The sequence below is a fragment of the Ischnura elegans genome, chromosome 7 (genome assembly GCF_921293095.1).
Source record: "Ischnura elegans chromosome 7, ioIscEleg1.1, whole genome shotgun sequence".
NCBI lineage: Eukaryota > Metazoa > Arthropoda > Insecta > Odonata > Coenagrionidae > Ischnura > Ischnura elegans.
In genome coordinates, this window is record NC_060252.1 from 112958249 (window position 1) to 112984398 (window position 26150).

Consider the following 26150-nt stretch of genomic DNA (forward strand, 5'->3'; position numbering starts at 1 on the left):
CAACGGTTGAATTTTCGTAAATGAAAGTGTTTTTTTTTTCGGGTTTCTTGTGTCCGAAAACCCAAGAATTGACATTTTGGTCAATGAAATTCAGACATTTTTCAATCTCGATTTTTTACATTAAAACCACATAAGGCAAATTAAAATTTTTGGTTTGGACCCAAATTGTGAGGTCAAAAGGTTAAAATTGTAAAATTTTGCTTGAACTCAACAAAACTTAGGACTTTTCCCCATAATTGTGCCAATTTTGATGAATGTTGCTCGATGCAAAGTTACTAAAATTACGGGTTAAAAATGACACACGACCGTTGGGACAGTCTTAATATTCATTTACTAGGAATGTCACCGTTAGGTTAACCTACTAGTAATAAGTAATACTTCTAAAATAATTTTGCCTTTTTATGGACCCTTCCCTTCATCCTTTGTGAGATATCGTGGGATTTTGCTCCACGCCTTCTTTCTAATCTCACGTAGGATTTTTCAAAATGCGTATTTTCAGTGTAAATACGTTAATCTAGGCTTCATTATGTTGGGTTTATAAATAAAACGATTTGTTTAATTATTTTTATTGAAGATTACCGAGATCGCAATAACCTGATTTTTGCGGAAAAAATTACGTGATACTTGCCAGAACCCCTTCTTTTTACCTAGAGGGGGTGAAGCCATGGTCTAGGGGGAGGAAAGCCATGGTCTAGGGGGGGAAACCATGATCTAGGAGGGGGGTGGGGCAAGCCAAGTTGTGACATTTTAGCATGGAAAAGATGAATGAAACCAACATTATAAGAACATTATAACAGCGCTTTATTAGTTTATGAGATTATTTCATTGAAAAAATAGTTTTATTTCAGTTACTTAACTTATACTAATACATATCATTTTTTGTTGGTTTGAAGAAAATTTGTTGAATACTTTCGTTTCAATTCAGTACTGATTTTGCTTAAAGACTTTTGCGATTTTTGCTTCTAGGGGGACAGCTGCTCCCCCCCTGCCCTTCGCTGGGTACGCCCATGTTTACATATGACATTCTTAATCAATTTATTTAATACGATCGCTTCTCGCTTTATCTTGATTTATTTAGCTTTTTGCGCACAGTCAAGGCTATAAAATGCCTTAGTTCATCGTAAAAATATATTTATTAAGTGTATACCCCTATGAAAAAATTGTATAAACCTGTTTCAAAATTTTATACAATTTATACAATTACCATGGCAATTGTATAAATTGTATAAAATTTTGAAACAGGTTTATACAATTTTTTCATAGGGGTAATCATTTTGCGTGCCCAATATCGTCACTTTTCAGCGACTTTGCAGCCGATGAGCGTTAAAATATCTCAAGCGCGCATACGGAATATCGTCTGTTGTCCCAACCGTGAAGTCACGCTCCCTCATCCCACTCACTTCCCCGCCGTGCGATGTTGGCCACAGCGTTCCGCCCGAATGGCAGGTCTACTTACTTAAATGGTCTAAGATAGCCACAGAATAGGGACATAAGGAATCCAGTATGCCTTGTCTACACTACAGACTTAACTTAAGTGACTTCACTTAAGTCTAATCTTAAGTGTGGTGCAGTAGCTACGCTTGAAGAAGAAAGACCGATATCAGTCCCTGAGGGTACGCTATTTGGCGAGAGGTGATGGAGCCAGAGGAATTTAGCATTACTAAGCTTGACTTCGTGGAATGACATATTCATAACGTAAACGAAAACACTTATTGTTAGTCAAATTCCACTCCTTTATTAAAACCATTGATGTTAAATTATAACCTTTAATTCCTCCCACGTCCAATGAAATCGCCATATCTTATCCCCCTCAGCATCCTTAGGACTAAAATTGAAGCCCTATGAAATGGTTTCAATTGCAGTGTGTGGGATGTTACTAAGTGCATTCGTTCACGTTATTTTCGATTATGACACCATGGAAAATTAACTGTTTCACCGGATCCTCTAACGTCGTCTCATTGTCAGTTTTAAAATTCCTTAAAACGTTTCTAAGTTTTATAAATCGAGTTTCACCGTGAGCAACAGGCATATCAATTAGTTTTCACGGAAATAAAACCAACAATAAGATGAGAAACTCCACAAAATAAATTCGTCGATTTAATATCCCCAACACTAGAAGTAAACTAACGAAATAGAACGCTCAATAACCACATCATGGAATACAGCACAACTTAGAACATAATCAACGGGCCGAGTCAGGGGTGGGATGGGTATTAATTTGTGCCACTTACAACACTTGAAGAGCGTCAACCGTGCGTAAACAGTTGCCTACGCAATTTAAGTTGGGTTCTATGATGACTTAAGTGGAGGTGTACTAAAAGGAAGCTGGTGACACCTACACTACCACCTTAAATAGAGAGCCCACTTAAGTAGTCACTTAAGTTACTAGGGTAGACCCGGCATTAGGCCCCTGATTCTGAGGCAGAGCTGTGAAGGGCCGCTGCGGAGCGGGAGCTCGACTCGTGGCGTCGACGCAACGCCGAGCTGATAACGAGATAAGGAGGGTGACCTCACCACATTGCTCCCAAAATGTGTGTACCTACCTCGAGGGCGTAAATGCCTTTGTGGTATCTATTGTGTCACGTGAATTGCGCACGACTATCGAAATGGTGCAGTATTGCTCTGCATTTTGAAGCCACGAACAAAACCATTCAAGGGAAGCACAGTTAATGATATTTCATAGTCGAGTAAATTAAAAAATATTTTAATGCATTGCATTAATTTTGATGTGCCCAGTTTTTCCACCCGGCCCAATTGTTTTTTTTTTTTTTCACGTCACGTGATACGCATGACGTTTTGACTGGCCGCTACCCACGCGCGCTCTTCTCAATACTCACTAATACTTCGTGGAGTGCTAGAGAATGGAGAGAGAGAGAGTCAACCTCAAAGTAAACCGGACGGCATTAGTATTTTTAATGGCGAGGATTAGCGTGTGAACGTTAGAAATTCGATATCTGATCATCATCAGCACGAATATATATTTTTTCGGTCAACAACTCTCACCAGGGCCGGCCTTAGGGCAGGGCGACCGGGGCGACCGCCCCGGGCCCCGCGTGTGAAATTAAAACTATCTTTTTCATTTTAGAGTAATTGCTTTAGGCTTACAGCTAATTAACTTTCATAATCTAGCTTATAAAAATACGTACTTATTAAAAAGCGCGCTTTTTGTGTTTATTTTACGTTATAATTTTATGAATAAATATAATTATAAAATTTTATTTGTATTATACTATTTTGAACTCAACTGCGTGATGGTATCATAACGGCGTAATTACGAAGTCTGAATTTGGAAGGGGAACACATACTTAGCCAGAGAGTGGTAGGGATTCAAAATGCTCGAGTTTGTAGATGGGGTATAGAGTTAAACATTTTAAGTGAAGGGCCCCGCACTGAAGGTTCGCCCCTAGCCCCGCACCTGCTAGGGCCGGCCCTGGCTCTCACTATAGCTTTTTTCTCCCGAGTGAAATTCGGGTCGCTCTGGCCGTCAGTGGCGACTTCAATGGACCAATTTAAATGCTCATCTCGAAGCCGACTGGGATGGACACGTATTGGCCGCTCTCCCTCTCGACCCTCGAACAATCAAACTCGATCCTTCCTCGGCAAATCCGTCGCGTCAATCGTCCCTCGGGGCTGGCTCATTCCTCGCTCCCAACCCGCATGCAAACGACCCCTTATACCCTCCACTTTGCCTCTGATTATCATATTTATTACGAGGAAGCGCTGCTCTTCAAACCCTTCGCCATCTTACCGAGCTGGTAGACCTCCACGCTACCTTTCGCCATCCAAGCCAACTAACTGCTACGGGCGTGCAGACAGCGTTACCCAGTTGTTAAGCAAATTAGGCTGGGAGCCGCTGGCGACTCGGAGGCTGCGCGCTAGGCTTAGATTGCTTGAACAATTGAGAATGGATATATTTAAGAGCGACACAGAGAACATAATATTAGAGCTACACTATATTTCCAGGTCCGATAGAAGCGATAAATTAAGAGAAATGTTTTGCCGAACGGATAGATATGGGAATTCGTTTTTCCCCCGAACTATAAAGGACTTTAACCCTTTCGCGCCGGACCTTCGTTGAGGGAAATTCTTCCTCATTACGAGTCTATTGAAAATTTTCTGCACTCTCCTGTGCGAAGCTTTTTCGCGTCAACTGAAGGCAGTGGTTCCCTCCCTAACCATGTTTCGACCCGACTCAGCGGGGCGCCGATCCCTTTCCTTCGGCCTCTGTCCCAGACCCTAGAAGGATTAAAAGCCCCTTCCCAGCGCGAGTCCGCGATTAACTGGCTAAAATATTAATGTTAAATATATGCAAGTATTTGTTGTTCGCATCGATTTATTTGCATTCAAAATGAATTTTCTGCTTCTTTTTCTGAGCGTGCAGAAAATTTAAACAAAGTTCTAACGTTGATGTAGACGTATTTAGTAAATTTACTAGCTGTTCTATAATTCCGTTGAAATTAGCGTTAGAAATCCGTTTGAAATTTCCATGTGGTCAGCAAAAAAAGATGAATTCATTTCTAGCACTGGATTTCAAAAGCAAGCAACAAATATTTTTTGGAAATAACACTGCAAATAACAGTAGTTGACCGCGTGGAGAGGATAGGAAAGGGTCGACCTGAGCGGCCGAAGAAGGGACTGGGCTCACGCTAAGCCGGATCTCGAGGGGCTACCGCATCCGTGGGTCTATTCTGCCCGCCACGGTCACTTTTTTTCGACCTGTGCCGCACAGGCATGGCATTCGTTGCATAGGGTAGGAAAATTCACGCCGCACAGGTGTGTGGCATTCGTTGTTCAGGGAAGAAAATCCTCGTCGCACAGGTGCGGCATTCGGCGCGAAAGGGTTAATAAACGCTAGTATATACAAACCTCGCCAGAGTACTTTTTTTTTATTTTTTTTTTTAAAGCTGTAAACGGCTGGGGTCCTAATACCCCCTGTCACACGCCTTTTAGGCGGCTTGCGGGGTATTATATAGATATCGATGTAGATGAACTGCCCCTGCGTGCATTGGAAATGCCCTCTACCACCAAGGACGCGGCCACGGACGGACGGATCTGCGGAGTTTCGGAAAATTTTGTCAAATGATTTCATTGGTTCATTTCATTTCATTCTACGAAACAAACGTTAAATGAAGTTTGGTCGTGATTTTCTGTTTAAGGTGAAACCATACAAATCAGTTGATATTTATAAACTTCCCCTCATGGGGAATGGAATGCAACCGCTAACATGTGGACAAGGGAGGGTGTTATGCATGGCTGGCAGCCATGTGCCAATGTGATGTTTCCATGAATGCCCAGTTGGCAACCCTGCACGTGGTGGTAGAAGTGGTAGACCTGTCTGGTAAGGTGTCACGGTCATTACATAATGGTGTATTAAGTGAACAAGAGATAATATAAAACAATAAAATATAACAGGGGGACTAAAGTTGTGCATGCTGTCCACTGTCGCGTCCATTCACGAAAGAAACAGAACAGAACAGAAGAAGAACAGCGTACTACAAATGCTACGCTGCTAAGAGCTGACATGAATTCAAAGCCTAACACTGTAATTTCGCAAGTCTTTATAAGAGCTAAACAACTGATAACAGATTTTCCCGTGAATAGAAAAAAATTAAAAACCGCAAGCGACTGACTGGTAAATATATTCTTACCTCCTTCCCGACGAAGACCCTAAGGGGTCGAAAATTTGATAGAAACTAACGTGAGTTCTCTTTTATTTGTGTGTATGTTTTTGTGGCCTATCATGGCATTTATTTGTATACAAAGCGTACCTAATATACGTACTTCTTCCTCACGGCGGCAAGAAAAAAAATTAGTACGGGGAGAATCGAACTTGTAACTTACAGTTCATAAGCTGTGCATGCAAACCACTACGCCACATTGTCAGATGAAACTACAACGGCGTAGGTACCAATTTAAAATGTAAATGTATGGAAAAACTTAGATGCTTCGCGCATGAAACAAAATGAATTCATTAAAGGTCCAGACAATCTGACATTTATGAATTTTAACTGTTGTTCAGTTAACCCGAAGAATGAATTATTGATATTAGCAGGGTCGGCCCTAGCAGGTGCGGGGCTAGGGGCGAACCTTCAGTGCGGGGCCCTTCACTTAAAATGTTTAACTCTATACCCCATCTACAAACTCGAGCATTTTGAATCCCCACCACTCTCTGGCTAAGTATGTGTTCCCCTCCCAAATTCATCACGCAGTTGAGTTCAAAATAGTATAATACAAATAAAATTTATAATTATATTTATTCATAAAAATATAACTTAAAATAAACACAAAAAGCGCGCTTTTTAATAGGTACGTATATTTATAAGTTAGATTATGAAAGTTAATTAGTTGTAAGCCTAAAGCTTCTTCTTCTAAGTAATCAACCCTTGGGTTGGTTTGCAGCAGTCTCTCCATCTCTGTCTGTCCTCCGCCAGCCTCTTCAGCTCTAGGTAGCTGTTGCAGCCCATGTCCTTCATTACTTGGGTGATATAGCTCAACCTCGGCCTTCCTCTGCCGCTCTTCCCCTCCACAGTGCCCTCTAAAACTGTTTTTACCAATCCGTTATTTTGTCTCAGTAAATGTCCAACCCATTTACTTCTCCTTGCAGTTAGAATTCTCCACAGGTCTGCTTTCACTCCCAGTCTTTCCAGTATCTCCTCATTCGTTACCCGGTCTACCCATGAAACTTTTAACATTCTACGGTAGCACCATAGTTCAAAAGCATCATTTCTTTTTTTCTCTGCTGCTCCTATCGTCCAAGTTTCACTACCATAAAGCATTATGCTCCATACAAAAGTTTTGAGTAGATTCATCCTAATCTTGATACTCATGTTTTTTGAAACGTATATCTTTCTCTTCTTGTTGAAAGCTATTTTTGCCTGTTGTATTCTACTGCTTATTTCCCTTTTGCTTCTGGCATCCGTGGTGATCTTGCTTCCTAAATACGTGAATTCTTCTACATTGTTCAGCTGTGTATTACCCAAAGTTATATATTCTGGTATTCCTGTTTTGCTTACAACGAGTGTCTTGGTTTTGGTCCTGCTTAACTTTAGATTGTATCTAGCCAGCGTGACTTCCATCTCCCTAAGCACTTCTTGTAGTTGGTCTTCACTTTCTGCCAAGACTGCTAAGTCGTCCGCAAAACATAGCTTATATATCCTCTGCCCATGGACCTTAATTCCTGCTTCCGGTAAGTTGCTCTCTGCCTCGTCCAGTGCTCTTTGTAGGTATAAGTTAAATAGCGCAGGTGACAATGAACATCCCTGTCTCACTCCTTTTCTAATTTTGGACTGCTGTTCATATTGTCCAAATCTCAGCACTGCAATTTCTTCTCTATAGAGACCTCAGATAATTCTTCTATCTTTGTAATTTATCGTTGCTTCTTTCATTATGGTAAAGAGCTGCTTCCAATCAACACTATCAAAAGCTTTTTCAAGATCAACAAAAGCTATGTAGGTGTTCTTTTCTTTACTCAATCTTTTTTCCTAGTATGATTCTAATTGCAAGCCTAAAGCAATTACTGTAAAATGAAAAAAGATAATATTTTTTTTCTAGCACGGATTTAACAATACAGTAATAGTTGAAATTGCGTTTTCAAAACTATCGTATATTTTAATTTTTTTCACGAACGCGGGGCCCCCAAATCGCGGGGCCCGCCCTAAGGCCGGCCCTGGATATTAGAGTTTTCTTTCCCGAATTTTTATATCCTACATCGCACAGTGGGCGGAAATCGAAAAAAGCTTGACAAAACTAATTTCTCCGTTATTATTCAACGTAGATCCACGATTTTTTCGATAATTAATTATTTTTACCTCCTTAATCCGATTCTAATGTTATTTTTGCTCTAGAACAATCAGGGGCCTCTCTAAAATAAAATGGCGGAAACAGTAAGAATTCCCTAATTTTAATATTAAAAGCGCTGCATGTTAGATGCTTATTATATTCATAAAAGTACTATCACTGACTTAGAAACTTTGATACATAACCCTAAACAACTTAACCGTGATGTATCCATACATCATAGAATGTATAGATGCGTGGTATCTATGTAATATCATAGAGTAAGTATATATAGAGGGCTCACGGCATAGGAGGAAATCGTATCGACAGTTTTAATTCTCAAAAAGCAGGAAGATGGCACGATAGTAGCTTGCCAGAGGCGAGAGGGTCTTTTTCTTCAAGGTCACCTCGCCTATCCCCTTTCCTTCCCGCTCCCCCTCTTCCAACTCTGTCAGTCCCCCCTAGCATCGAAGGAGAGGAAGATGATGTTTACATCGGCCTTAGAGAGCATAGGAGAAGGAGAGGCGGCGCACAGTGGCCAGGATCGCGAAAAAGTTGGACAAAAATCAGATTTTCGTTGGATGTCTTTGAAAATTGCTCTCTACACGTTTTTTGGCATGCTACTTTCATTTCTGCAGTTATTTTCACGAAAAAATATTATTTTAGGCGATACCTGGAACTTTAACTTATTATATGGCAAATCGTAATGCTAACTGCATAGACGAACGCAAATCATGATAAAACATGAAAATAAATGATAATTAGTTATGAAGTATGAGTTTATGATCTTTGAAATTAGTCAATAAACAAAAAAGGCTAACAAGAGGGTTGTTGGGTTCATTGACTTACGTTAAAGAGGTGCGATTTCCAGATTTCGTGAGGTTCTTCTGTATGGACTAAAGTAATTTTTAAATAAATGTCAAAATAGTATTTAAGTGACTCTTTTATTCTCATATAAGCATGGTTAATGATTTATAACTTTACGGATTATGTATTATAATTATTCATCATCAGATTCTTCCCAATCCCACCCATCCCTCTCTTCGCATTCGCTCGCAGAATTTTGAGACTCTAGCAAGACCAAGAGATCACGAACCTCCTGCGAAAGATCTTTAAGGCCCCGACATTTGTTCAGTCAGTTCCTAATGTGCTAATAAAAGGGTTCGATGTCAGGATCAGTCACCGGAAAATATCCTCATTCGTATGAATTCGAGATATTTTTCTCGCGTAATGCTCGCGGTATTTTCTAATATCTTTATTGCGAGATTCCTGGGCCTCCTCCGATAGTTCTTCAATAGGAAGAAGAGCCGACTCGATTACATCTGCACCATGTATGCACTTTGTGCTCCGTGGGTGGCATGTAAAACCATCCATAATGTCTCACAAAATTTTACGCTGTATTTAAGCAGAACTTCTTAAATTTTACCGGACCAATCAATAATCCGCAAGACAGAGATCTCAAAATTGTTGAGAATTGAAAGATGAATTCTTCTTCTACTCCTGCAAATTACTTGACTTCAAGCAGCTTCGTTTTCCTAATTTTGGAGCGCGTAGTAACGTCAGTGAATTGTTTACTTGGCCTACCCCTTTGCATATCGGATGTACCTGTTAAAAAATGAGACTACTAGAACAATATCCCAGGGGACCCCATGTCACCATTAAAATACTAGGAAAATACGAACCCGAGGTGCTTGGAAGGTTGCGAAATACATAAGGGAAATCAACAATTTTGTTCAACCAGTTGCCATTCCTCTAAAAAAAAGAGATTGATCGTGAACTAGCTCGCCATCTTCTCTCGTCGGAATAAAAAAATTTCATGTTCAAAAAATTAATAAGCTCAAGTTTTGCCTTTCATCTCCGTGTAATCTGAAACAACCCCCTAGATAAGCATTCAAATTCCTTTTTCGAGCAACTATAGTTTTCTCTTTTTTCTCCAGCATTTTTCCGTGCAGTTCTCGCCGCGTAAATGTCCATGAAATTTTTGACAGTCAACAATAATTACACAGGTTTGTAAAAAGCTATACAGCAGTCCTCTTTCTACAAATTTTAAATATAAAATAGAAGGGAAAATATGAAAAATAGTGCGTGCCTCGTCTCAGACCAATTTAAAAAAACGGAAACTAGAAACGGAAATAAATGAAACATAGTATACCTGCTCAATAATCCTTATTTATGTGGCTGTCAGGAACTAATAAATTACTGAATCACATTTTTTTAGTTATCACATCACTATAACTTCTTTGTGAGATCACTGTTAAACACAAAAACTGTGGCCAAATAGGACTTCTCAATTAGTAATGGGTATGCGTTCACATCGACAGAAAAGGAGAAACTGAAGGGTACCAAAATGTTTTGACCGCTATTAGGACGGAGTTAAAAAGAAGAGCCATGGAAATGTGGCCATTCCCCCAGATAACTTGTAGGGGTAGGGTTGGACCCCGTAAAGAGAATGTGAAATGTTTAGATTTTGTGCGAAAATGCATGCTAGCGGCGGACCTGCAATACAACCCGTCCAAAAGGAGGCGGGTGGAGGGTAAAGACCTCATCTATTAACACGTGTAGCTTCAATTGCAGGTCAGACCGCCCCTCGGAAAGCAATAAACTCAAGTTGGGTGGTGCACCAAGTTAAGATAGCAAAAGGTCCCGACTAAGGACCACTTCCCACGTCCCTAAGGTCCGGCATGTGTTCGGGAAACGGGTCTCTTGCCACTTCGGATTGAAAAAAAGGAAAGCCAGTAGTGGATTTTCCCATTAGCAGAGCATGCAGCCTATCGTATTTACTTCAATAGATTACCAAAGCGCGATTGAAGTCGTTCTGAGAAGCGATCGAATACCATACAATTAACGCTAAAGACCTGAAAAGAAGGAAATCGGTTGGGTTTTTAATGCATACTGTGTGGAATACAACAAAGTTTATTTTTGTGTCCATAATATATTAGATAAATACCTGAAAATATCGAAACCGGTTGAGTTTTTTCATTAGTACTGTATTGAATACTAAATGGTTTAGTTTTGAATTTATAATGTCACCATACCGCGAAGTGAATTCACAAAACATTATTCAGAATATATATATATACGTTCGTGATCGTCTATTTCATCGCCTGGTGTGGTCCTAAAAGTAAAAATGAGCAAAAATTGGTCTTTAGCAACTGCTAGATTAGGAGAGGAAAAATTTGATTTAAATGCACATTTACAGCACTATTCATAACATCTTCTCAACCACAATATCCATCTAATTATTAATAATATTTTCACCGCGGGAATAAACTGCCTCACGTTTATATCCTGCCGTTTTATTCTGCCCTCAGGCTTGCTAATAAGGGACATGCAAATATCCTCACTTATCGTCATTTATTATCGATAATGTACGGGAATATCGGCGAAAAACTCCTTCTCCATCATGTTTAGCATGCTTATTCCAACGCTTTCATTCCCCTTTCCAGCCAAGGCCAAGTTCAGCATTCTTTCTGCTTTCTTTTTTTCGCCTCTTTAATGTTCAAGAGGCCTGTTCAGACAATTTCGCCTGCTAAAAAAGAAAGAATCCTTCACTTCCATAAGCTTCCAAATTTGTTTACATAAATATCGTCTTTTTCCTTTTCGTCCAAATTATATGCATCGTGGGACACCCCTGTCCAGTTGCATCAAAATATTTGCAATTTGCATCAAACTTTTTGGACAAAAATTTTGATGCAAATTTGACCGTGGGACACCGGCTTAACCTATGTGGCCTCTGTGTCAGCGCTTGGCGATGCTTTTTTGTCAAGGGCCCTGTGAATGGTAGGTTTCATCCTATTGGATGAAAATTTAGAACCTGCCCTATACATTTTGACACAACGGAGTTTTGTACAAATGATAGTACCAAAAGCCAGTTGGATGAAATTTTAACCGTGGAACAGGGTGCGCGTTAGTTGCATCAAATTTTGATGCAAATTTGACCGTGGGATATCGCACACTGGGCGGAATTCGGAAAAATCCGGACAAAATTACAAAATGACTTTTTTTGAGTTATAAACTTGAAACTTCGCAGGTATACTCAAAACTGATTGAAATTTAAGGATATGCACTTCATTTGACAAAGATCCTACCCGATTCTGAGATGCACAGGCTTATGCGTGAGCAACGTTCCATAAAAACGCCCGTCTTCAATTTTCTCTGAAAATCTTCCAAAGTAAGTAGAAGGTGAAGTTGTAGGTGGATTCATGCAGAATAAAAAACCACATAATCTGTCGGCATGGTGTTCTTTCTTTGATTTTCCGTAATCTTTAAGAATATCATCGATAAATTCTTACCGTGCAGTTACAAAATGGCGGATACTGTTTTGCGACAAAGTTCTACATTGAGGTAGAGTTTCAAATGATTTTTCGGCAAAGTCACGCGAAGTAACTTATATGAGAGCATTCTTTGAAGATGTTTTGAGGTATTTATGCAGTTATCTTGGGAATAAGTTTGCGACGCCGAAAATTACATTGATTTATCGATCGCGCGGCAGGGTTCGTATGCGCGCGTCGGGAGTTCGATTAGCCGCGACGCCTTTAGGTTATTGAAACTGTATGGGTTTTAACGCACAGCATTCACCGTTTTTATGTTTTTCTTCAAGACGCCGGTTCTCAAATGGTCTATGGTGAAAACAGTGCAGGTATTTTAGCCGAGGTGAGTGCACGTTTCATTGAATTTCATTTCGTTTTCTTTGGATACGATTGAAGACCATGCTTCTATTAAAAGCGTTCAACCTTCGAAAAAGTGACATGTTTTACCGGGAATCATACAAAAAGACCTACCAGACAGATACTAGCTGAGACTCATACCTTTTTAACTCTCCGATCCCACACCCCCAGGATTCTACTGCGAAAACGGTCGTTTTATGACGCCGCGGAGACGGGAACATCTAATATCTAATAAGAATATTTATATAAATTTGTACTATTTCAAATTGCTCTAAATCATCAAGCCTTGTGACCTTACTGAAAGGGTGGAGAAAATTATGGTTGAAAATGACAAGAATGAAAAGTCTGTACCAAATGTTTGGCGAGAGTGACGTTTCATCCCAATTTCCCATGTTCTTTCATTCTGATAATAAAACTTCTGCCTGTTTGACCAATGAAACACAAGTTGAATGATTCACAATTAACTTTGTAAATGCCGGATTGATAGATCAATCTATGTAACATAGAATGAAAGGAGGATAACTTTTGGGAGGTTGGATGGCATCAGTAACTCGGAATGATTGTATCACTATAACAAGGGTTTCTGAATACACCAAATTCATGTTTGTCACCAACTATGGATATGGAGAGATTGAGAAAGTTTAGTTGCTTTTTGGATTCTATTTCTACTACGAAGGTAATATTAGGATGTCGAGGATTTAAAAGATTCAGAAAATTATCTAATTGTCTGACACTTCCGGTCCAGCGGCAAATGATGTAGTCAACATAACGGTATTAGAAGATGTTGGATAAGATAGAATGCCCGAATCAAATAATTGGCGTTCTGAATTGTCCGTAAATATTTCGCCTATTACAAGTGAAAGGGGGGACCACATTGCAAGGCCGTCTGTTTGGTGATAAATATTCTTACTGTACAAAAAATAATTTTGGCTGGCATGCTGTTCCATTAGACAATGAAGTTCACTAGACACACTGTTTTTAATGTTGTGGTCTCTCAGTAAGTCTCTCATAAGTAACAAAGTTGTTTGTACAGGTACAGAAGTAAATAGATTTTTTACGTCAAATGAAACTAGCTTGGAGTTGGATGGTAACGTATGAGGTGTTGAAGTTTCTGTGGCAAAATGATGGGGCTATTAATATTATATTTTGGTGAAAAACCAGGCAATTGCCTAAAGATGATATTTAATTTAGTGGCTAATTTATAAATTACAGCAGGAAGATAAAGCTTTTTTAACACTTTTTTGGAATCTATCCGTTGGATCACGGGGGGAATCACGAATGAGGAATCCTCCAACACATCATCACATTTGGCGATGCATGAGACCTTATTACGGATTAGCACACTGTTCCTTTTTTCTGCTTTGGAAATAATCAAATCTTCTTCGTTAACCTTCTAATTGATTGATCAAAATCAACTTGGTTGTGATTAACTTTCATACGGTGAGATGTACTTGCATTAGCAAAGGTAATATAATTATATATATCGCACAATTTTATTTTCCTACATTCTCGCGCCGGAGGGCTACTTGTACGTCGACTCCGTCGAAATTTTTTTACATCAGATGGAAGTTTTTTAACCTTCTAAAAACACATCACTAGTTTTTACTCGTCGGGACATAAGTCCCCAACAATGGAGAAAAATGAGGATTACACCTCGGGAAAATCATTGATAGATGACATTTCAGCCACTCAGAGGAAGTATCTCCGGAAAGGCTCGTCAACAGGTCGGTTGCAGTTCGAAGTTTGGACTTAAAACTTTATGTTGCATGAGCTCTGCCTTCTCTTCGGGTTTCCACCGCGTCCGTTGCCTTTTGGCGAGAACAGTTTCGACAAAAGCCAACGGACGCGGTGGAAACCTGAAGAGAATGCAGAGATAATCTGATCAACGCCGCGAAAATCTTCGAACCAACCTTATGTTGCATGATTATAACAAATCCTGTATTAGTGTTGAAAATCTGTATTTAAATGAATAACTTGTTATCAAAGACAAAAAAATAGGTTTTGGATTGTTAAATTGTGTACGAAAAGCAATCAATATCTAATATACCTAGAATCAAATGTTTTATAACAATTAATGAATGGATAACTCAAGATTCTAACGCGATAACATATTTTAGCCTACGGATTAGGATTCCCCATGAGGCCTACGAAGCAAATTTTGCTTGCAGTTTCGATTCACAAAACTGCATAATAAGAGGTGTAATTCCGAAAAAAGGGGAGGGCGGATAGTTTTGAATCGCCATATTTTTCTAGTGCCGCAACAACTTACAATCGGAATATGCCAAAAATACTCCATTCGATATTGCTAAATGATTCATTGATAAATGCTCACCGCGTAAAATGTATTTTTACATATTTAGTTTTTCGGCCCCTGGGAGAAGGGATTCATTCATATAATGAGGCAAGAATTTAAGCAATGAGTGAACCTGGGCCCAATTGCAGCCGCTATTTGTTTTACTTTTAAGAACCTCAACTAAATGCTAACGCTTAAAACAAAACTTTCCTCAAACGACAATGCGTCTTGTTATTGACGAGACGACGATTATCACTACTATGATCAGAATAAGGCCTCAAGGAAAGACAAAAACATGCATTAGATGATCCCCGGCCTCATACGTAAGACCCGAAGTAGAAATTTGGTAAAGCCGAAAGAAACCTTTCCATTTTCGACGTGGTAACAGAATGGGGCATTACTCATCTCGCTAGCGAGCAAACAAATCAAGGTCACCGACCACCCCTATTCCCAAAAATGCTTCTGCTGATCCATGTCTCTTTGTGTTCGTTTGCAGCTGCGCGCTTAAGAATTCATTACCAAATACTTTTAAGCTTTAGTTACTAACTGTGGTGAAGAGGCTATGACCGTTAGCGAAATGCAATCAGGGCATTGTTGTTCAGTGTAGAGATCCAATCTCGCATTCCCTTTTTATTGTAATATTCCGGCACTTGGTGTTGTAAATAGCATTTACACGTCACCAAAGTGAGGTATTTCCTAACTGAAGTTCTGAAGCACACTACGCGAAATATATTTCATTCGTTATGTTGATCGTTCAACGATGCGATGACCATCAATAAGATTTATATTGTCTATTGAAGCGAAAAGATCTTCCCTCACGGAAAATCTCTTCCTCGTCTAAGCTTCCTCGTCAAAACAAAACCCTCACCTCGCCAACATATCTGATGGCAAAACGAACTCCGGCGGAGTTCGTTTTGCCATAGGAGGCGGGCGCTTTCTGCGTAGACCCAGGCCAGTACGGAAAGCCTGACGAGGTGCGGCCATTAAAAATGCATAACTCCTCTTGTAATAGAGATAAAGTTACAATTCTTTCACCAAAAATAAATTTATAGTTTTGTCCAAATTTCATACGCAGCATATATGGACCTATATCGTAAGATACGAAAGTTAGCAGGCGATTGATTTTTACCCTGCAAAATTCCAGATTTTTCGTCCGAAAGATATATAAACACACATAACAACGTTGAAACTGAGTTATGAACAAATTAAAGTTTATTAGTATGGAAAGAAATGTGCTATGAACATTTCCTGCAAGTTTCAACTTTATACTAAGAACAGTCTGCCGGAAAATGGATTAGGAATATAAACTCGGAAAAGTGAAGTAACTAGCCGAAATTCGAGAAAATATTTTTTATAACAATTGTTATAAACAAAATTGAATAATTAATGTCTTCACTAAACGTAGCAACCCTTTCTGCTTCAGAATATATTTTTAGACTTGTGGAACGAGCAAATTAAAAAAATTGCCAAAATTCTTCTAGTGACATCTGGTTAACTGCTCTAGAACTACACCAAAAACGTATACGATTTTTGTACGTGTGGTGAGCTCTCTATATATACTTACTCTATGGTAATATTAAGGATATGGATTTTACCAATGTATTCCACGAAAATTAATGCAAGTATTTTTCGATTATTTTCATTAGAAGTTAAAACCATATTACTGTTTCTGAAATGAATAACTAATGAAATGGAAATAATGCATACCTGAGTAAATAGAGTTATAGGTCTTCGTCACCTGAATCAACCTCGCCTCCATCTGACTCTGCGTTCTCGTCAATCAGAGGGAGGTTCCTAGCTCCCTTAGGTACCTTCACATTTCCGTGATTCGAATCGATTGATGAGGATACTATTGCGTCCGAAGATAGAAGAAGTCTTAGAAAAATAAAATTTTGCACTGGAAAATTTTCTGGAGTGCTGCTCTTTGAACCTCCTAATATCCTTGTACCTCGATTCAAGGGCCTCCTTCGACAATTGTCCAATGGGTAGCACTGCTGCGTTTACAATACACGCTCCATGTATTAGAATCTTATGCACAGATGGGGGTATATAATACCATTCAGAGTGCTCCACATAAAGGGCGGCAGTGGAAGAGCAATACTCGCGGAAACGATCTTCATCAATTAGAAGTCGCTAATTTCCCAAAAAATCCTTTATCTCTGCATCTCCCCCAATACTAAATTTTTCAATAGAAATTTGAATGCCAATAGTTTTTTCGACTCTACCGTCTACACCATTCCTTGGCACATACCATCGTGCAGTTCTTTTCGAGTCACTTTCCTCCTCTTCATTTTCTCCCCTGTCGGAGATAAAAGCTTCTAAATCCACAAGCCACAAAAAATTGCTACATTTTCTAACGTTGCCTTATCGACATAAAATATTTCTACAACTAGTGGTGTTAATCATACCTGTGACCGATTAATGTATTCCCTCCGTCGTGTACGACCTCTCTGTATTAGAGTAAGTTCGACAACCGGTAACCAATCGATGGGCTCACCTAGGAGAACTCCTCTGTCAGTAGTCACTGTGGCTAAAAGACGTCGATGTTTCAACACTCACCAGCTAAGTTAGACTGACCGTATGAGTAAAACTGAGGAAGCAAGACATTATCTAAGACAATAGAACGTGTGAATGTTTGGGAAAACCGCCCGGTAAATCGCCAGCTAACTCGTTCACTAGCGTCTTCCAGAGAAGCGATCTTTTGGAGGGCATTAACCGATGCACGTGCGCTGCGGTGGTAAAACAAAAAGCGGCGAGTTTCAAAGAAACAACCTAGCCCCAAACACCAAATTCAATAGCCCCACATTTTAAAGGAACAATAAGCTGGAGTAGTCAAGAGGTGTTACTTAGAGAACTACTAGTAGTGGAAGCGGATTACCGCCCCAAGGAACAAATACGGTCTGTCGGTCGTGTGCACTGACCGCGCCTGCTTCGATTCTTTCCCTCTCCTCAAGGTCGGAGGGATTTCTAGTTTGAAGGGACCTAAAGTGCGGGAAATTCCCTGTTCATATGTATGTGAGAATAAGTACGAATAAGGGAACAAAGCACTCTGCCGACGTATGGTCACACGTCCTCATAGGGCTCATGGGTGACCGGCGGCAGCGGCGAATTTTCTACTTTCTATGTGCAACAAGAGAGTACGAAATTTTTTTGGACAAAATATTGCCTTTACTTTTAGATTTCACATCTTTCCTAACAATTGGGTAAAAATAATAGTGGTGGAACCATTATTTGCTTTAAACTGGAGCAAAAACCAAATCAGGGTAATCCGCGGCTGGGCCGGGCGGCTGCGTTGACTTTTTATACATATCCCATCAACAAGCAAGGTAGCAAGTTGGAGCAAGATTTTTCTTTTGGATCATATAGTTAAGATTCAGGTCTTTATTTCCATATGAATTTTAAGATCGAGTCTAGTCGCCCTCATAAAGTTTTTTTCCACTTTATGTCAAAAATAGTCCAAAAACAATGCACTTTTGAATGTTTAATTATTATATGAAAAATTGATAAAAATAAATAAACTATCCCGTGTAATTCTTAGGAAAGATTTACTCTTTTACAAAATATGCGTTTAAATTTATGGAAAACCATATTAACGGCTCAATAGCGAAAGTAAATACTCGATTTTTGAAGAAATTCAGAATTGACATTTTTTATAATTTTTTCTCGTCTTTAACGGATTCTAATGATTTAATGGGTGTACCAAATATTGAAATAGCCATAGTTCCTTAATCCTTGGACATTATTCTATCGGACTGTACCATTTTTGTTTACCAAAAAAATAGTGAAAATTTAGGGTTTTGTCACACTTTTTTCGATTTCCGCCCACTGTGCATCGCCATTAATATGAAAACATTTTTTTTGCGATCGTGGTTTCGCCACCATTTCATAAATGTGAATGATTTTCAAATTATGGCCGTATGGTGTTATTTCTTCTCATACTACAGAAGCGCCAAGAATGGAAAAATTATTCTTACACATAAATGCCTTCATGATACGCTACAAAGATGGAATAATAGCATTATCTAGGAAGTGCTACAAGTTAGGCCTCCATTTTGTCATTGCTCTGGATATTTGTCGGCACGGCCGTAAGAAACCCATAAGATAATTTACGAACGTAAAACCATACCTTTATCCTCAAGACTGTTTGACGCAGCGAAATCATCGATGAGCAAAGAACCTTTCCAAAGGATGTTTGAGGTAAGCACGTGCAGTAGGGCGGATCGGAATAATCGATTTTTTTCAAATCCATCACGCCCAATGAAAAAAAGTTGTGGGACCGATCAAAAATAAGTCCCGAAAACTTTGAGACCTCTAGGTGAACCCCTGACCCTAGCTCAAATGCAATTTAGGGGGGGAGGGTCATGATTCTAAAAATATAATATTTTATGGTCATTCACTATAGATTTTGCCGAGTTACTTCTCTACTAGACAAATATTTCGTGCATTTTGACGTATCTGCCACTGTTTAGCCAAAAAATGCCTAATTTGAGTCCGCGAAGAAAATATTCCAACGCCCACGCATCGTCGCGGATACATTAAATCATCCTGTATGTGATGCTAGGAGAGCGTTCATCTTTGATTATATAAATCGATTATATAAATTGATAATATAAATACTCAATTGTTTAATTAGCTGGGTAGGTAGTTCATTGATAACACATAAGATGGCAGCGGCGTCGAAGTACCGGTATTTCTAGTACCGATACTCCGGTAGTACTGCTAAAAAATACTGGCCGGTACTACCGAAGTAGAAAAAAAATAGTACTCGGTACTACCGAATACCGGTATTTTTTGCCCATGCCTAGTAACGCGGTGTACGCGGAACCAAATCTGTGCCCTTATTTCATTGACGCGACAAATGCTTGGTTGTGGAGGGGCATCAATGGCTCTTCGGCCGTTCGTTTTGATCGTCCGTCTCGGCCCAACAGCACCGCATTCATTTAGCGGAACTCAGGCTCATCATACCCGGTCAAATCCTGTGGGGAAAGACTGAAAGCGAGGGGAGTGAATTGGGGCCACTATAATATTGAGTGGCCTCACTAGATGACCCCGAAGAGGATCGCGGGTAGTGTTGCCGCGAAGAAAAACAAATGCGAACAGAAGGACGATCCCGATTGCATCCAAGAATCAATAAGGTGGTTTCCTTTTATTTTTTTTATTACTTAAATCGAAATATTATTACTCCTGGAGTACATATTTCACGCTTTTAGATTGAAGATATCTATTTTTCGCAATTAAATGAAAAGTGAAACATTTCAAGCGCGCGAAAACGCGACGCGTAAGTATGAATGCCGGGAAATCTCTCCGTGTGACGTATTTCTGGTTCCCGCTGCCGCCCTGTGAGGTGACCTTGAGGCGAGGTTTAGCGCTGATACGACGCAGGCTGCTAGTGGGTAGCTGAGTACCCTGCTGGCTGGTAGCGCTTGGCTTGAATAAGGATTATTAATACCTTATCAAACCAAGAAAACTTTTCGACCTTAGCCAGTTTTAATAAGTGATTATTAAGACATGTTTCCCTGAGCTCTGCGCCTCATGCATGCATTGGTAATCTCAGACGATGTGTAACTCCTATCTTCTCGTATAGAAACTAGGTGCCTGAGACGTCACGTGGAGTGGCATCGCATGGGCGCCAATATGGCCCTTTTCAAATAAGGATAAAAATGGACCATTGCCATTCGTCTGAACCGGTATTTCTAAAACCAAATAATTTGTATATTATAAATACACTAATGGTGGGTAACGAATCGCAATCAATGCCTTTCGTTTCCTTTGATGAAGGAAACTACCCTATTCGCTTAACTCACTATGAAGATATTCAGGTGGGAGGAGAAAATTCACTCTCATCCATAAATCAGGCGACTCGTCACTTATTCATCGTCGCCATTTCATACTTTGGCGATGCCAACCTGCAAATGCCATTTTCTTTCATTCTCACAAATAATTGGTACTATATGCAGTTTAGCGGTAGGACGGCGCACCACCGCCCGAGAGTTATTGCTGCTCCCGCGAACGCTCTCTTTTGTGTGAACTGCATTAAATTGTTCGTAAATAGGAACGTAGAGCGACAACCTATATCATTACGAAGCCGGTAGCGGTTCATGAACTGTAGAGCTTATACGCAAGAGGTTTAATGATTTCTTGTCGCTATTGAAAAGGGCCTTGATAACCTAATCGATTTCCGCGATGAATGCTTCACGATGGACTATTCCATAAAGTAACATACCTATACAATGACGCACGCATTGCCTCCAACTCTCTCCTCTAAAAATCGTAATTTAATCTTTATTACACACATGCATTATCAAAAGTTGAAATAAACAGCTCTGGGAAACAAAGTTATCTTTCCTGATACGACAATTTAAGATTCCTGCCTCGTAGTGTAAGTGGCACTTACGATATAAGGTTCAGAAGAATGCTAAGAGCGCAGAGCCGAAAGATATGTTATCGCGTTTGACAGGCCAATGACCCACACAGTGCTTTGCTGCCCCAAAATCCGTCGACGAAGTGACCCCGTGCCCACCGCATTAAGAAATAAAAGAAAAACGTGAGAATTCTCTCAAGTATAAATTTCTCCCTTGAAACTTGAGTGAAACTGGGCTGAAACAACCTTGAAACTCACTGCCTTGCTTCTATGCTGAAACTGCATTGAAATTGAAACAAAACCCGTGGAGTTTGGAAGAGGGATGGCAGTGCAGTAGTAGTGCAATTAAGTACTCCAGCTACTTCAATGAAACTCCCTTGGCCGACTAAACTGAAACTCCCTTGGCTAGCTAGACTGAAACTCCCTTGGTTACCAGCTAGATTGATACTCCATTGGCTGGCTAGACTAAAACTCCCTTGTATGCCAGGCTGAAACTCCCTTTTTTGGCTGAATACAATTTCCCTTACCAATCCATTAAAATTCCCTTGTCAAATCATATGGAACACAGTAAATTAACATCTAGCGCAACCCAGCCAATAGTGGATGATCACATAGCAGGTTTCTCCCACAAGAAGTTTGCATGCATGATAAAAGATAAAGGGTGGGCAGGTGATTGCGATCAACAATAGTTATAACTGCAATGACCACAACATTTTTCAAGACAAAATTTATTAGAACATGAAAATACATCAATAAATTAATAACTGTATCTATAACTGCACGTGAGAATTTCTCTAGAATTGACGAGTGCGAGGCATGCAGTTTCCTACCACAAATTGAGACCCTATAACGGCTATGTAACGGAATCGGATCACCTAGCTTACTGAAGCAATAAAAATTAAAGTATGTCATTACAAATGCAACCGTTTGCCATAATTAACGCCAATTTTGATAATAAAAAACATCTAGTGACGAATTAGAGTAATTTCTGTCTATTTTAATAGAAAAGTGACTCGAATTTGAAAGCTATTATCTCATTAACAAATGACTTCACGAAAACTAAACATTCATAAATGTTAGTTAACTAAAGGATATAAGATGTAGATATATAGGATGTGATTTTGCCGTATTATAGAAAAAAGATATTTGCTTTATTCTCCACGGTGGACGGTGAAACTTGAGCGCCTTTTTGTGTAATGCAGCATCCTTCGAATATTACCAGCCAATGAAATGGCCAAGTTTCAAAACTGAATTTCCAACACTTTTTTCTGATTGATCAATTAGAAAAACAAAATATCTCTGCTGAAACAGGTGATTCTGTCGACACAAAGAATCATACCAAAGACAAGAAATTTTTAGAATATTTTCCATTGTAGTCTTAAGATGATCAGTACTAAAAATTTTATCATTAATAAAATTGCAACCTTGGGAGGCAGCGAGCGAATCGCGTAGCATGGAACCAGAATTATGCCTAGAACGTGGTTCTTCGGAGGTTGCCAATTTGCATGCAAGGAAAATTCATATACGTATGCATTTCAGTAAGACAGCTCTGAATTTCTATAGCATAGAGCTGAAAGTTAAAGGCAACATTCACCATTGGCAGACATTATCTCCTCAATAGCTGAAAGGATGATAATTTTAGGGGTGCCCCCAAAGTCCCCCCCTGGATACACACCTGCACCTAGGCCAGCAGCAAGGGCCGAGAGGGCCTTTTTCCACCACAGTTTAATGTTTGTAGAGTTAATAAACTAACAGCTGAATATCCATGCTGCACTTCAAATATTTAGATATCTGGGTGGCCACTCAAATATCTCCATGATATTTCCTGCATTTCCGTGGACTTCGAAGAATTTTTCAGACTGATTCACAAATAACTGAACATTAGAGATGTGCGAATAGTATCCGCGAATACTCGAATACTAGAAAGTATTCGATATTCGAGGTCTCGAATAATTATGCTACAGGTACGCTCTAGAATACTTCGAATACTTTTAATTTCGCGCCGTACATTGTCGCACACTGTCTTTGTTAGTTGACTCGGAAAATTGTACAGAACTCTAGTCGTTTATTGCATGCAGCGCCGTTATAGGCAAGTTGACGAACTACATCAAATTCGCGAATTAGAGCGGTGAAAGGAGTTTGACGTGGGGAAGCGAAAATGATTGGGTGAAAAAATCAAAAAAATCCCCGGTTTCCCCCACCAGGAGAACCTCAGTGACGTGGGATAGTAACTACCTAGCACAATTCCCAAAATCCACTACCCCCTCCATCCACCAGCCCTCGGCCCCTCCTCCGACGCTTTCCTCCTCTCCGAAATCAAACAAAAGGCCCCAGCTCACGCAGGGTTCGTATTACGAAGACCATAAATCAAAAGTTTCAAAAGAAACTATCAAGTTACAGGAGGGTAATAGAACCGTGTTTCACCCTTCCCTCTTTCTCCCCCACTGGCCTTTTTCTGCCTACCTGCTTCGAAGTTCCCCATTTCTGGAGGTCAACTGCTGCATGAGTCATCTATTGGCCCAAAAGTTATCTAACAATGACTTTCGGCAATTGATATTACACCTTTATTGGATTGAAATATTAGTGATGTGCGCATAATTTCCGCTACCCCCTTCATCCATCATCCCTCGGCCTCCAGCGATTTCCTCCTCTCCGAAATCAAACCAAAGGTGAAAAGGCCCCAGCTCGCGCAGGGTTCGTATTACGAAGACCATAAATGAAAAGCTTCAAAAGAAAATATCAAGTTACAGGAGAGTCATAGAATCGTGTTTCACCCTTCGCTCTTTCTCTCCCACTGACCTTTTCTGCCTACCTCCTCCGAAGTTCCCGATTTCTGGAGGTCAATTCTTGCATGAGTACCGTGGGATAGTTACATTAGCGCATTTCCCAAGATCCGCTATCCCCCTCCATTCAGCACTAGCCCCCCTTCTGAGGCTTTCCTCTTCTCCGAAATAAAAAAAGTTCCCAGATCGCGCAGGGATCATATTATGAAGACCTTAGCTTCGAAAAAAATATCAAGTTACAAGAGAACAATAGAAATGTGTTTCGCGCCCCCTTTTCTCACCCACTGACCTTTTTCAGCCTACCTGCTTCAAATTTCCCAGTTTCTGGAGGTCACCTGCTGCATGAATCACCTATTAGCCCAAAAGGTGTCTAACAATGACTTTCGGCAATTGATATTACACCTTTATTGGATTGTTATATTAGAGATGTGCGCGTAATTTAAAAAAGAATAATACCAAACAAGATGTATTTCTGACTTTATTCACGCATTTTACGCAAGGAAATAAATGTCTAAATACGACGGAGAGTTAGCATTCATGCGATACTCGATATCCTCGCAGCTGAGCTTCTCGGAAGTTGATGCGGTATATTTTTCCGAAAACATATGTCAGGTTAAAATTTATGAGTTATGATATCATCACAGTCACAGACGAAGGGATATTTTCTCAGGATATTTGGTTTCTCCCTGCTAGCGATTCGAATTCATCTGCTATTTCGTGAGAACTTCCAAAGATGGACTGAAAATAATTGAAGAAAATGCGGTGGAGAAGCGCGTGTATTTTGCAAAACGCCTCGGATTGTCCGCTAGCACCTGACAGCAGGAGTGGGGGTAAAGCGAGCTACCTGTTGAAAATAAGATGAGTACAGATGGGCGTGCCGCTGAAATGGCGTTTGGTAGATAAGAATGTATACATCAGACAGAAATCCATCCTAGCAGTGTAAATGCCGAGACGGCATGAAATCATTTTTCGCGAGGTGGTGTGTCCCCTTAGAATATTTGAAAGAGATGTTAGTTGAATCAACTATATGCCTAATATTTTCCATAAAATTAAAATATTCCATTAATCAGCTAAATTCCTGTTCGAATCCTTTAAAGGAAATCAAAATTACTCCCTAAATCTTGTGTTTCCTGCTGCATAGGCAACCGAGTCAAACATTCCCGCATTCATTGTTTTTGTACTCGACGTATTCGAAATTCGAGGTATTCGAATATTCGAGCAATGATTTAATATTCGATATTCGAGTTCGAGAAATCTGCTATTCGACCCATCTCTACTGAACATACATCATTAAAAATATGATTAAGTGCAATGAAACATTCAATTAAAACCATTTATGCGAAATTTGGATGATGAGATGCATTCTGACACTTCAATTGGAGCATCACCTGAATGAAACGTGGGGTGAGACATTCTCAACAATCAATGATTCACCCGAATAAGAAAAAAATCACTATTCTAATTTACAGCAAAATGACATTCTTTGCCAATGTTACTGACATTCCATAAATTTCCAGACCCAACAAAATTCCATGTCTTGCCAGGTTTCTCAAAGGTTTCTTCACTCTGGATTCCCTACTCAAAAGCTTTCAATTGAAAGTTAATAAAGTACAAAACTAATGTTAATTTTTACTGCTTTCAGGGACGATGGGAGAAAGTGGAGCTTTTGTTCGTCCGGCATCCGTGCCCAAACAAGTGTGGCTGCGCTACAAAACCTTTCGTGTTGAAGACATTCCGGACGACAGAAGGGAGGAATGCACGCAACACTTCATAGACCACTTCTTCCAAGATGAGCCGTTATCTTCAACATTTCGCAAAAACAATGCTGCCTACTCCAATGAAGATTTAAGGCAGTTCATAAAAAATGCCTTGGAAGAAAATTGCTCACTGTGTGCCGTGGATGAAGCAAATAACAATGCTTTAGTAAGTAATAGCACACATGTCAGGGATGAGCATTTTCAAATTTCATAACAGTAACAAATATCGCAACAAGAGGTTAGCTCTATGATTACAAAATTCTAGATTTTTTAATGAAATAGTGACAGTTGCACTTGTGAAAAAAACTTAAATATAAATTTACAGAAACAAAAAAAAATGAAAACTGAATGATTAACACCACGATGGGACATCGATATACATGTTTACAGCTAAGCTTCCATTATTAATCATTTGATAGATAATCATTAGATCAGTCTGTTCAGGCAGTTTAGGCACCTATGACGTCACGCTTTGCTTCGGCAGAGCTCGGGCGTTTTCGCGCAGTGGTCGGC

At 39.7% G+C, this 26150-nt stretch overlaps 1 protein-coding gene across 1 annotated transcript in view; it reads left to right on the forward strand.

Annotated features, from left to right (window-relative positions):
* Positions 1-26150, forward strand: part of LOC124162484 — a 70390-nt gene that overhangs the window by 42469 nt on the left and 1771 nt on the right. Inside the window, exon 2 of the mRNA XM_046539037.1 lies at positions 25523-25803. Within this exon, the coding sequence (XP_046394993.1) occupies positions 25528-25803 (276 nt within the window). The 5' untranslated portion in view covers positions 25523-25527. The remainder of the gene's footprint in view (positions 1-25522; positions 25804-26150) is intronic.